Below are 12,488 nucleotides of genomic sequence, written 5' to 3'. Positions count from 1 at the left end.
ATGATTATTATTATTATATATTGATATATACCGGTATGTTGATTCGCGAGAATCATTCGCGATAAATTCAATAGAACAATTTGCCGCATTACCGCCGATCTTCCGCGCTCCATCTCGATCGCACTGTCATTTTCGGCTATCTTATCACTTATCATCGTTTTTCTATTTATTATCTCCGATCGCCGTCGTAATTTTGTTTCCCGGAGAGGTGAGTTTCCGTGCGTGGGAAAAATGATTTTCCGGGATAACAAATCCTGCGATTGCGGGATAAACGAGGTTACGGCTTACAAAGGAAGGTGAGGGGGGACAGTGCGGCGCAGTCATCGTAGCGCTCCTCCTCCTGAAACTGGAGACCGACGGATATCCAATTCGAGCTATCGAAGGTCAAGTCGTCGTGGCACAAATTGCGTTACGGGGATCTTATTTTCCCCGGGCCGCGCGCTGCCCCTCTTCCGCCGCTATTCTTCCCTGGATGCAATTTTTCCGGGCCGGATAATAAGTTATTCGATCGCGAATTATCGATTGTTCTCGGACCGCCGATTTCTCACGCGATTCGATTTGTCGGAAACGCCCGAAGCAAAGTCGGAGAACAAATTCGAAAATGACGAAATCCCGTTCGTTCGTTTTTACAGTGCGAAACGTATCGGATTAAATTATCCCTCGTCGTTTTGACGAGCAAATTTTGCCTTTCCAACTTCGTTCTCTTACCGAATGTTCGACATAATCTCATTATGCATCTCAACATATGTCTGTTCGTCGACGTTTAACCTCGGAGATCTTATTATTAGTCTGCCGAAACCCTTCAAAAACTGTGTCAAATACTTTCATAATCATTTTCATAGTCGACACGCTGACGAAGCATTTGAATATTTCAGACGAGCGTTCCATAAATGTTCTTTGATTCATTTCCTAATATTCCAACCTATAAATGTGCAATGGATCAATAGATCATGTTACTTGCGTATTTTTAACTTACCGATTTCGGTCTATTTCGGTGCCATTTCAGTGTACCGCGAATGTTTAAGCAGTCTCTATTTAAGCGTGTTTACTTTTCCGAAGGGGAGTTTTTTTTTGAACGAATGTGAACGACTCACCATTCAGACTATATTTATTTCTTAGACGACCGTTCATAAAGCAATTTTCAAGTTCTCACTTTCGTACTTGTTATTTTTTTAACGTATCAAATTTATGACGTATTTTCGAGGAACGAAGATTCGCGATGGAGATGGAGAGTACAATTTTTAGAGCCTTTTCTTTGAACGGACTTCCGTTAGTTTATTTTGTGGATTATGAAAAATTTCACACAATAAGCTCACCAGCAAGGCGGCCATAACGCTGGAACATTCGCTCGACATCGGTCTTGCTGCACTGAAACGTGTTCAGGTTCCCGACGAAGACGCGTGAGTTCACCGCCTGTGGGTCCTGCGAATTGGTCTGATTACCCACTTTGCTCATCTTCATCGCCTGTAACAGAGCAAAAAAAAGAATCGTTCAAACAACAATCAGATAATTAGCGTGAGAGGAAAATATCGGGATGCATTTTTGAGTCGATTCAATCCCTTAAACTTAACGCGCACGCTTCGAAAGAGTTGGTATATAAAGTACTATTCGAGAACATTATGAGGCGCCTTGCATTACGTTGTTAACCCTTTGCACTCGAGGGCTCCGGAGCGGAGCCATTTAAAATTTGTCTTCAAACTCTTCAAACTCAAATGCAAATAGCAAGAGCGGAATATCCTATACAATAGCTTTTACGATTTGTCTTTGTCCTTATGTTATGAACTGAAAGTTATTTGCATTGTCTCCATAGCGGAGCCCTCGAGTTTGAAGATAAATTTTAAATGCCTCCGCTCCGGAGCCCTCGAGTGCAAAGGGTTAAACGTGTCACTCGGCCAAGAATAATAAAGAAAACGTTTACAAAATTAGAGATATTCTCCGAGGAATATCTTGATGAAAAGTATTGAAGAGAGAAAGAGAGAGGGAGAAAGTTACGCAACAAATATCAGAAAGATTTAATGCAATAATCTCAAGAAAACCGGAATTTTTTAAATAAATTAAAATGCAGTATAAATTCCATTGTTTCAAAGAATCGAAAGATCATCAATTGAAGGATCTCCTCATTTAATTATACTTTTAAACTGTATATATTTTTTTTAAAGAAAGAAAAAGATTTCGAGTGCATTTTTTGAAAGTTTTTCTCGACACATAATTTTCAGGCGGCTGCGTGCGGTATTCATTTTTTCCGGTTTTCTCAACGTGTAATTAACCCTTTTCCGCATGAACCGTCTCGTCAATTCGGCATTATTGATCTACCTCGATTTTTACATCGATATAATTTTTACTTATTCAAGAAGTCGGAAATACAAAAAAGGTTAGGGAGAGAGAAAGAGAAAGAAATGTGCGGGATGGGTCGGCGGATTAATTCAATTAATCGGCGCGAGATCGATTAATTCCGCGAAAATGCCGAGGCCGCCGCTAACGATCTCGTTAGTTTTACGCGTTATTTCGCGAAAGTAGAAAACGAACTGTTGCACAATGGGATTGCGAGGCGTTAATTAATCCACGACGCGCCAATTAGCGATCGCGAGTGTCCCTTTGATGCCAGAGGAGCCATCTGTCTGCCTCATATCGCGCATCGTCATCGCTGGTATTATTATCTTATTTTGTTAGCGTTTCACGCCTTTCTGTTTCTAATCGAGAAGAAAGAAAGCGAAAGAGAGAAAACGTGGGAGAAGGCGGAAACGAAGCCGAAGGAGGAGGAAGATGAAGCCGAAGAAGAAGTTTGGTTCGCGCTACCGTAAATAAACATACCAGTCTAAAGATTTACTTTCTACGGGAACTTTTGATTGTAAGGTACACGTGGTATAACGCGGAACATATGCGGGGCGCGTGTCTCGCGACTCCCAACTTCAACTTCACCGGCAGATTTCCCGGACAGATACGAAGTCAGTTTTTCGCCGAGTCGGAATATCGGGGCGCCAATAGTTTACGAGCCAGTACGACCGATCGAGAAATAGAGATAGATAGATAGATAGATAGATAGAGAGAAAAAAAGAGAGAGAGAAACAAAGGACTTAGGTCTCTCTTCGCAAGAGGGGCTAAGTATCGGTTGAATAATTCGGTAACTGTGAGACGCTATGCGCGTCTCTCCCGGCTAATTTTACTCGAACGGACTTTGGTTCAATGGAATAGCAATTTGAAACTTGACGGGGAGTTACGTAAAGAGAGATACGCGCGCGCTATTTTAACACATATATATAGTATGCACACGCGCAAAGGAAGCGGAGTTGCTCCTGTAAATGTTACGCCGGCATATTTTCCGTGGAATTACTACGAACAAAGTGAATAATAATACACACACACGCATCACCCACACCACTCAATTATACAGCATTCAACGGAAACATATCAGGTTTAACCTCTTGAGCTGTTAATACGGATATTTGCGTCACATACCGTTTAAGTTGGTTGCGCTTAATGCGAATATATCGGCGCCGAATTTAACCCGCTTCAATAGGTAATACCCATAGCGTGCTTATAAGACAGATCGATAACCGCGTTATCGAGTACAGTTTATGCAAAACTGTCCAATTAATAACAAGGTGTAAATCCGGCATCTTTAACCCCGCGAGTTGCTCTCTTTGAAGAATTTCTCGTGTCGCGAAATGCCGATAGCATTGCGAACGGTGAGGTGTAAAATAACACGGCAACTCTATAGAATATTTCCAACGAGATTTTCGAGAATATCGTAATGATATCGTCGAATTTCTAATTTTATATTATAACATTAATCTTTATCTCGACTTGCGTATGTCACTTATAGGGTGGAGCTCCCTATCCTTATTTTTACTTTCACGTGAGAAAACTCTTTAGTATACATGACAGATATTATCGCAGATGGAAAATGGACAGGCGGAAAATAAGATGAGAAATAGAAATATATGCAACAGATAAAATAGATGAAATCGATAAATATCACCTTTTACCATCAACCGTGGAAGAGACGGTTACCGAGTCGGCGTTACTTGCGCCGACATTTTTCCCGCTTACGTAACTGAAGGTCGCTTTCTCGTTAATAAAAAGAGCATTAAGTAGAATTGAACGTTACATAAATATCGATTGTGGAAAGTTTCCATTTTTTATTCACGAATAATAATACCCTCGAGTGATCCGAGTGAGGGAAGAAAAAAGAAGTTACAAGTGGCATTGAGAACTCGAAGAACACTGAGGCGTGATGCAACAGCTGATAACGGAAACAACAATCCGCGACGTGTCGGAAATCAAGGGAAAAGACACCGAAAGATTTTCCCCGCGACGATCCGCCGAGACGGCCCCGCGGCACGTTCACGCGCACGTGCGCCTCGCGGTGTCGCTCGTTACGCGAATTCAATTTGTAACTTTGATTGTTACCGCGTGGGGGGAAAAAAGTTTATCGGAGAGGATCGTCACAAAGTGCTCGCGCGCGCGGTGTCGATAAACGAGAAACGGCTATCGATTTTCGAGGCCGTATCGGAATCGACGATTGACACCGCGACGGCGCCCGGGTATTAAAGAGTTGTTCTCCATAAATATCGACAGTTATACGGCGAAAAGTGGCGTACGAGGTTGGGGGGGGGGCGTAGGGGGGAGATAAATATTGGCTCGCGCGTCAAAATTAATAATCGACGCGTCAGTGAATTTAATCGGCGAAGAATAGTCGTTTCGCTTCGAATTTTGCGACGCGAAACTGAGCCGCGACGCGGCCTCTTCTCCCGCGGAATAAGACGCGATCCAAACGGCTGAATTCCATTCGCGTATTCATACCACGTGGATTATTTCGTGCGATTATTCACCTCGAAGTATCAAATTACACGCCCCGGTGGAAGGAGGATACTCTCGCTGAGATAAACTCTCTTAGTAAGTACAGGTTTCCCCTTTTTAAACATCTCTCAACGTTAAGGTTTCTTTAAAGATGCAGAGAGAGAGAGACTCCGACATTGTCTCGAAATCCTCACAGTTGAAAGACCAAGGAATCCGCAAGTATCTTATGAAAAACCGTGGGGAAGCCTTTTTTATTATATGTTTATATTATATTGTATAAATAATCGACCGTACGTATAACATCTGCAAAACTTTTTCTGTCTCAGACTCTGTTCGAGATTTGTCTCACGGCAAGAAAGTATAAACGCATGTCGCCCGCGTATCAGCAATTGGCTAACTCAAAATATATATCAGCGGTTTATGTGTATCTTTCTCACTCTCTCTCTCTCTCTCTCTCTATCTCTCTCGCCAGTGCTGTTTTATGTACAATGTTCCTCGTACACGCATTCCAGAGTATCTTCGCAATCTCTTTCACCGAAGTGCTGAATACCACGGTGATGAATTATGCGATGCTCGCCACCGAGGTTTATTAACCCGTTAATTCTCGTTAATTTCTCGTCACGAGACAAATAAGTATCGCGCTGAATTCTCACGTATTGCGCAGTTACGTAATTCTCTCCTCCGTGAGTTTTGGCCAATTGATTCTTCCTACAGCTTCCGTTCTGCCGCGTTAAGACATATTATTATACCGAACAGCTGATTTAGGTTTATCCTTTATTATTCGTTATTTCAATATTAAGCAATTATCTATATATTGTAACTTATTTAACATATATTTTCGCGTCGTTGTTATTCAAATTCAATTTTATATGTGTACTTATTTATTAATTGCCATTATTCATTAATATGCATTTAGGCAGAAACACCAGCTGTGCATTCGATATTGCGCTCGATCTTAACGTTTTCAGTACTTTTAAACTCCGTAATCTCATTAGCGACCGATACAGGAATCATTATTGTTATATGTTATAAACGCACGTTTATATTTATATATTATATGTGAGGAAATTTCTGATCGAATATATTTCCCCCCTTCGCCTCTTAATTTTCAACGTGGAATATCATCGTGCGCACGCGAGCGACCGAACTCTCGTCGCATGAAAATTCCGCTTGACTCTCAGCCGAGAGAGAGAGAGAGAGAGAGAGAGAGAGAGAGAGAGAGGGAGAGAGAGAGAGAGAGAGATTGGGCGGGGCAAACCAGAATCTATTTTCTATTTAATTGCGGGGTAAACGTAAGTCCGCGCGAAACACCGTTCGGCTTCTCGCAATTAAAACGAAGAGTGCCTGCGAATTCATGTTGATTTCACGAGGATTGTTTAAATTTGAAGCGCGCGTTAATCCCAATCAGCCCGGTACTTGGCAATGATTCTCGCGGCGGATTTCTAATTACGTTCTAGTTGGGGTCGGACTAGAATTCAGCTGCCACATCGGCCGTTATTTACGGCCTGAGCTAACCCTGAGGTATGCCGACTGTTCGAAATGTTAATTGCCCCCCCCCCCCGCGCCATTCTTAAACACGTTAAACGTGATCGCACGAGGGGACACAATTTCGTAAAAGACGAAACATAAGTAAGCAGATGTGGTCACGTTTACGTTGCGCAGAAACGTGCAGCGTTTATTCCGTGGCGCGCTGTCGGCGAAGCCATTCTTTCGTCTAACCTCGTTACATTTCATCGTGCCCGTGCGGTTTTATAACAGTCGGAATAGTCATTATCTCTCTCTCGCGCGCGGCTTGATTATATGGTTATCATTAATATATTATGATCAACTTACGCGGCGCTTCGCGCGAACAGTAAGTTCTGGGAGGAGGAGGGAAAGAGAGAAAGAGAGAGAGAATAAGAGTTAAAGGGATTATTCGTAATTTATGTAAGAAACGAAACAAAAGCTGCGCGAAAGCTGTCGCATAATTTCATCCCTCGGACCGCCGAAGTTTCGGACGTCGCGATATAATTTTCTCTCCCGCGGATTTCCGAGTGGCGATTTCAACCCCTCCCGCGTCCTCCGCTCTTTGCATATCTGTAGATACCGCGTGCTGCGCAGGACTTCAGAGCGGTGTCGGCATCGACCGCCGAACTTCGGCGATAAGATATAAGCAACAAATAATTCGCGAAAGTTGCCGGAACAATGCCAGAGAGCACCTTTGTCTGTCGATTGATCAGGACGGCCGTGTCACTCCGCTCCGATCCCGCTAATGCGATTTTCATTTCATCCAACTACCCGATCATTACGTGTCCGAAACGAAATACATTGGCGGCGTTGATGAATAATGAACGCAGCGAAATTGGGACAAATCTATTGTTACATCCAGCACTGGCTATTGTTACATCTATCATAAGCTCTTCCGCACCGGAGGAAAAACGTCTAAAAATAAAAGAGAGACATTTATTCGGTGGATGTTAACAACGTATTTAAATGTACTAATATTTCTACACTGAGGGGATACATTTTTTCAGACGAGAAAATACACGTTTTCTTTTTCACCGTAATTAGTATCCAACGAATAAATATTTTCATTTTTAGATATTTTTTTCTCCCAGTGTATGCCGGCGTGAACTAAATGAAAGAGAAAAGAGATCTGCATTGCGGGATCTCGGTTGGACAATTTTAATTAACTCTAGGGAGGGAGGATGATATACATATATTATTCGATTTCTGTAACGTTAATATTAATGTTATATAATATAATATCACCTCCATTCTAAGATTAATCAATAATTTTCGGCACGGTGTGCGATCTATTTTAAATCGTTCACGGTGATTCCGCTCGTCGACGATCGGCTTTATAAACGGTCGAATGCCCAAATAATCGAGGGGAAAATAATATCTTGGTGTAATCCAACGAAATAGTCGTCGAATGGTTAGGTTGTATCGTATTCTCGATATATTCCGTGTTATATCGCGTTTTGTGGTTGCTAACGGCCTGACGCCATTTCATATCGATAAACCGTGGCTGTAGCAATATTATACAACGCAACGCGAACGTAGCTTATGTCGAAAATGACTGATAATAACTCTTCTCTCGTACCGGAAGAGATAGCATCAGGAGAAATTAAACGTTACATCCCCGCACCCTCTTCCCGTTTGCAACATCTATCGATCTTGCAACTCACCATCGTTTATCGACACGTTGCCGCGAGGTTGCGCACGAATTCTGAGCGCGCGCGCGCGACCACGACGAAAAGTCCGAGCCCCGCGTGGACAAAATCGGCCTCGTTCGCAACTTCCCGCACACACGCGCTCGTATAATTAGCGCTAATTAGGAGAATCGATGAGAGCGGAAGATTCGGAATTCTTGGGCGGGCGTGCGGGCAAACAATTACGCGCGTTTACTTTGAACTACTGTGGTGGCAAGACGCGGGCGAATGTGAAGCGAGGTGAAAGTTGTGCAAATGTTTACCCGGGACGTGAACCGCAGCCGAACAGTGAGAAGGAAGGAGACACAAGAACACCCGGAGGGTGGGAAAAGGGGAGGGCTCGAACGCGAAGGCACTCGAACAATCGCCCACGTAGGAGAATGGGGGATGCTTAGGCACTGAGTAATAACGGTGAAATCTTGACGATCAACAGCGGGATGCAATATCGCCGGTGTGAAACGAGATTTATACCGGTGAAAATGCGTAAATTGAGAGTGAAGAGAGGGGGAGAGACGAGCGAGGAAAGAAAAGATGAGAGTGAAGGGACGGAAGGAGGAAGAGAGAACGGGGAATAATGAGGAGAAAACAGAGAAGATTGAAGAGTAAAGAGAGAGGGGGGGAAGGGAGGGGAGGGTATGCGCCGATTATTTTTACTTAAAAGATTGAGCAGTCCTGCAAACTTCGCGACGAGCTCCAACGACGATTCCGAATATTTTATTAATTCGGAACGGGAGTTGGTTTCTCGACGGCGTTCTGTGTATCTGGGTCGCGACACCCGCAGCGACGCGACAATTTATTTAAACCGTTTTGCGAACGATCATTGCGAGTGTCTCTTAACAAGCAGTAACTTGTAATTGCGGATTTACATATTCATAATCTGGAATTGATAATTACACGTTTACATATTTAATAGCCCGTAATTTACAATTGTGAATTTACACGTTAATAATCGGCGTTTACGCGTGGCTTAACCTACGCGTATACGCGCGAGCGCGCGCGTGAGAAATATGATATATTGTTAAACGAGGTTACCTTAGCGACAGTCGGACGCCAGGGGGTAACTTCGCGCGACCGTTCCTTCTCCTCCAAATCGTTTACCCGGACGTTCTGTTACTACGTCCGCAGCTCGCAGATGAGTCGAAGCGCGCCGCGGTATTGAAAAAGAATTCGTGTTCGTTAACCCTCTGAGTTGCAGCGAGCCGATGACGCAAGTATCTCGTTTGCACTAACCTCACTTGACTTTGCATTTTATTTGATAAATCATACAAGTTATCTCGAGAAACGATAAATTTCGCTTTATAAAATTTTATCATTCTGTAGTAATGAAAAAAGAAGGATAAAGGAAGGATTTTATGATGGAAACGAATTAGAATTTATTCTCCCGGAGGTAAATTTAAATGGATACGTACTTTTTACGGATATGCATCTAATTAAATACAAATTAATGTGTATATGTATTAATGAATAATTCCAACGCGCAAGGGTTTAACACGTTGACTGTCATGCGTCATCATCGGTGATCGATAGATGTTGCCGCGTCTCGTTAATTTACGCATAATCAATTGCACATAACAAATTAGATACACGACCAATAACGAGCCGATGACACGAGCTAAAAAATAAATGCGTCACGAGCTGCATTTGTTTACCGTATCTCTGGCTATCCAAACATTAGTTGAGCTTTGACGTAGTCAATGTAAATAAACATGTTCAGTCTTCACCGCAAATTACCGTCGCTGGCTCGTCGCTCGAATGTCTCGATAATGTTTCTCCGCGAATTTTCAATCAAACGAAGATAAAAATAAAATCTAATGGAATCGCCTTACCGTCGGTGAAAATTTCATTTAAAAACGGCCCCGTTACTTTCGTTACTTTCTATCGAGTTAATTCAAAAGAGATCACGATCTAATCGGCCGCGAGGCGCTTATAGAAACCGCAAGAAGTGTTTGTCGAAGAGACTATTAATTTCACGCGTTATTCATATTCATCGCACGAGAATGTCGAGATCTAATTTCGGCCCGTCTTTTTATAACGGCACATTAAAATTGTATATTATATGGACAGGTTTCGCCATGGAATATTAAATTCCGCTTTCCAAATTCTATATGCAGTATATTCATTTTCTTTTCCTCGCGCGATGTTTATACGTCGCCGTCGTTCGTGAAAGCTCAATCGTCGGATCTGTCACCGTTACAAAATCGGTGAGTTCAGTTAAAATTTTAGACGTTGCCGATTAGATAGCGTTTTGCTATTGTAAAATCTGTCAATTTTCCCGCTTCTGTCCGACCGGCCGGACGGTTTTTGTTCGCGAAAGTGGAACGTACATCAATCTTACAGATATAACCACGACCTACTGTATATTTTCTGAATTATAGAGTGTATAAAATTACGTATCGAATCTCTCTCTCTCTCTCTCTCTCTCTCTTGCTCTTTTTATCGCGCATATCATAGGTTCTCTAAAACTGACTTAATGCACTAATTAGCGATGGCGCACTGATTACGCTATACACCGAATGTACACGTACATTGTACTAAGTGATGCAATATTGCATAATCAATAATTGATTACATTGTTAGAATCAGAAACAATGCGGCGCAACTTATTCACTGGAACGTTCACGGACCACATAATATACATATATAATGCGAGTAATGATAATAATAATAATAACAATAATAATAATAATAATAATAACAACAATGCCCCGACACAAAGACGATGTAAATTGACGAGACGAATTGAGAGAGTCGCGGCTGCGAAACGCCAAAATGGCAGCCGGCAACACTAATGTGGAAAATATGTGGAATAAAAGGGAAACGAAGTGAAACGCACGGAGGGAAGATTTTTTATAAAACGCTCTGCTTCGCGATAAAAAAGTCGTAACGCATAACGTTATGACGTTATATTCACAAGAGAACATCCCCAGAGCGAGCCGGGGAACGGGCTTTTTTTTTTGTTCAAACCGTTATAGATCTGCGATGTGTGGACTATTGAAAAATGTGGTATACATATGTGTGCTTGTTTTCTTTTTTTTTTTTTATTTCATTTTATTTCAGCCCACACGCGCGCGCGCCCGGTTCGCAGGGTCGAAACGCACCCTCGGAGTTCGGTGATTCGAAATCTTCTTCCGGCCATAAAACTTCGGAACTAGTTGTCGTATCAAAAAATGATTGAAGCATACGTAAAGCAACGTTATTCTCGCAAAAGCGCACGACGCTGGCGCGAAATCCCTCATTTCTGCTTTTGTTCCTGAAAAGTTCCCACTCCCCCTCTTCCTCCCTCTTCTCTCCCGTTTCCTGTGTTACTATTTAAAATTACATAATAGATAGATTCGGGACACAGCATAATAAAATGTAAATCTCACCGTATATGAGGATCGACCGTTTCCTCTGTGTCCGGAAAAAAAAAAAGAAAAGGAAAAGAGTGACATCTCTCGCCGAGTATGTCGTTACGGGACAAAGGGTATTAAATTTTCCTCGAACGAAATATCCACGCGCTCTTTTTTCCGCGATCTCACGTTCTTCGTGAACTCGCTCGCTTTACCGTGCACTGCGTCCACCATGGCGAGGCATTCGTGTATACGCGTCTATTTACTTTTATAACCCCGGTGTAGCTACTTTACCACTACTTTTCGTAGAAAATAACAGAGAGAACGAGAGAGAGAGAGAGAGAGAGAGAGTGAGGGGGGGGGGGATACTCGCAGGGATTCTCGAGTGATACTCGCGCGACCCCCGCGTGGTACGCAAAACTACACCGTTACTCACGATCGCGGCGAAATCTAATTATCCCCGAACGACCTTGGAGGATTGCCCTGAGTCTCGTTTCGACTTTCGATGTAATCTCGAACTCGCGACGCAATGTTAATTGCGAGGGAGGCAGCGTAAATTCAATTCTCCCCTCTTTCACCCTACGGAGAGCACCGACGGTGCTCCTCGGCCGCTTCTCCACGGACGGTCGGTCGGTCGGCCGCCGTCCCGACGATCGGGGAGCGCGTCGTAAACTTTACGACGCGAATTAAGAAGCTTATAAAGAACCGCCGAAGCCGCTTGATAATTCCACGGCGTATCCCGCGGCAACGGCGATGCCGAACACCGTGCGAGTAAAGCACAGATCGTTCATTCGCTTTAGGGAAACGCGGGACGCGTCCCCTCCGGTCTCCTTTCTGAGATGCTCGACGATCGATAATCACGATCATCTCGCGATGATCACACTGCACGAGTGTACGTATAGAGATAAAAGAAAGAGAGAGAGAAAGAGGGAAAAAAACGGAAGAAAAAAATAACACTTCCGCCCCCCGCCACCCCCCTCTTCTACTGAGGGACGGATGCTCTCGCGAGCTCCTCTCGCGCGTAGAATAATCCGCTCGGGGATTCCGTTCACGCGTATGCCGCTTAAGATCCAATTTTTTTTCAAGCGGACGCAAGCACCGTTCGTCCCCTTCTCCCCCCTTTCTTTTTCCCCCCTCCAATTCCCCTTTTCCTCTTTTGCCCCCC

At 43.3% G+C, this 12,488-nt stretch overlaps 1 protein-coding gene across 7 annotated transcripts in view; it reads right to left on the bottom strand.

Moving 5' to 3' along the window:
* The window catches only part of LOC106746598, a 230,760-nt gene that overhangs the window by 105,614 nt on the left and 112,658 nt on the right, over window positions 1-12,488 (bottom strand). For all 7 annotated transcript variants that reach the window (XM_014623364.1, XM_014623356.1, XM_014623373.1 and 4 more), the window contains one exon: window positions 1,317-1,464. In XM_014623364.1, coding sequence (XP_014478850.1) covers window positions 1,317-1,464 — 148 coding nt within the window. The remainder of the gene's footprint in view (window positions 1-1,316; window positions 1,465-12,488) is intronic.

This window comes from Dinoponera quadriceps, unplaced genomic scaffold, assembly GCF_001313825.1.
Source record: "Dinoponera quadriceps isolate SergipeBrazil2010 unplaced genomic scaffold, ASM131382v1 scaffold192, whole genome shotgun sequence".
Classification (NCBI taxonomy): Eukaryota; Metazoa; Arthropoda; class Insecta; order Hymenoptera; family Formicidae; genus Dinoponera; species Dinoponera quadriceps.
The sequence above is the reverse complement of the archived record's forward strand: the minus strand, read 5'-3'. Positions and strand labels throughout refer to the sequence as shown.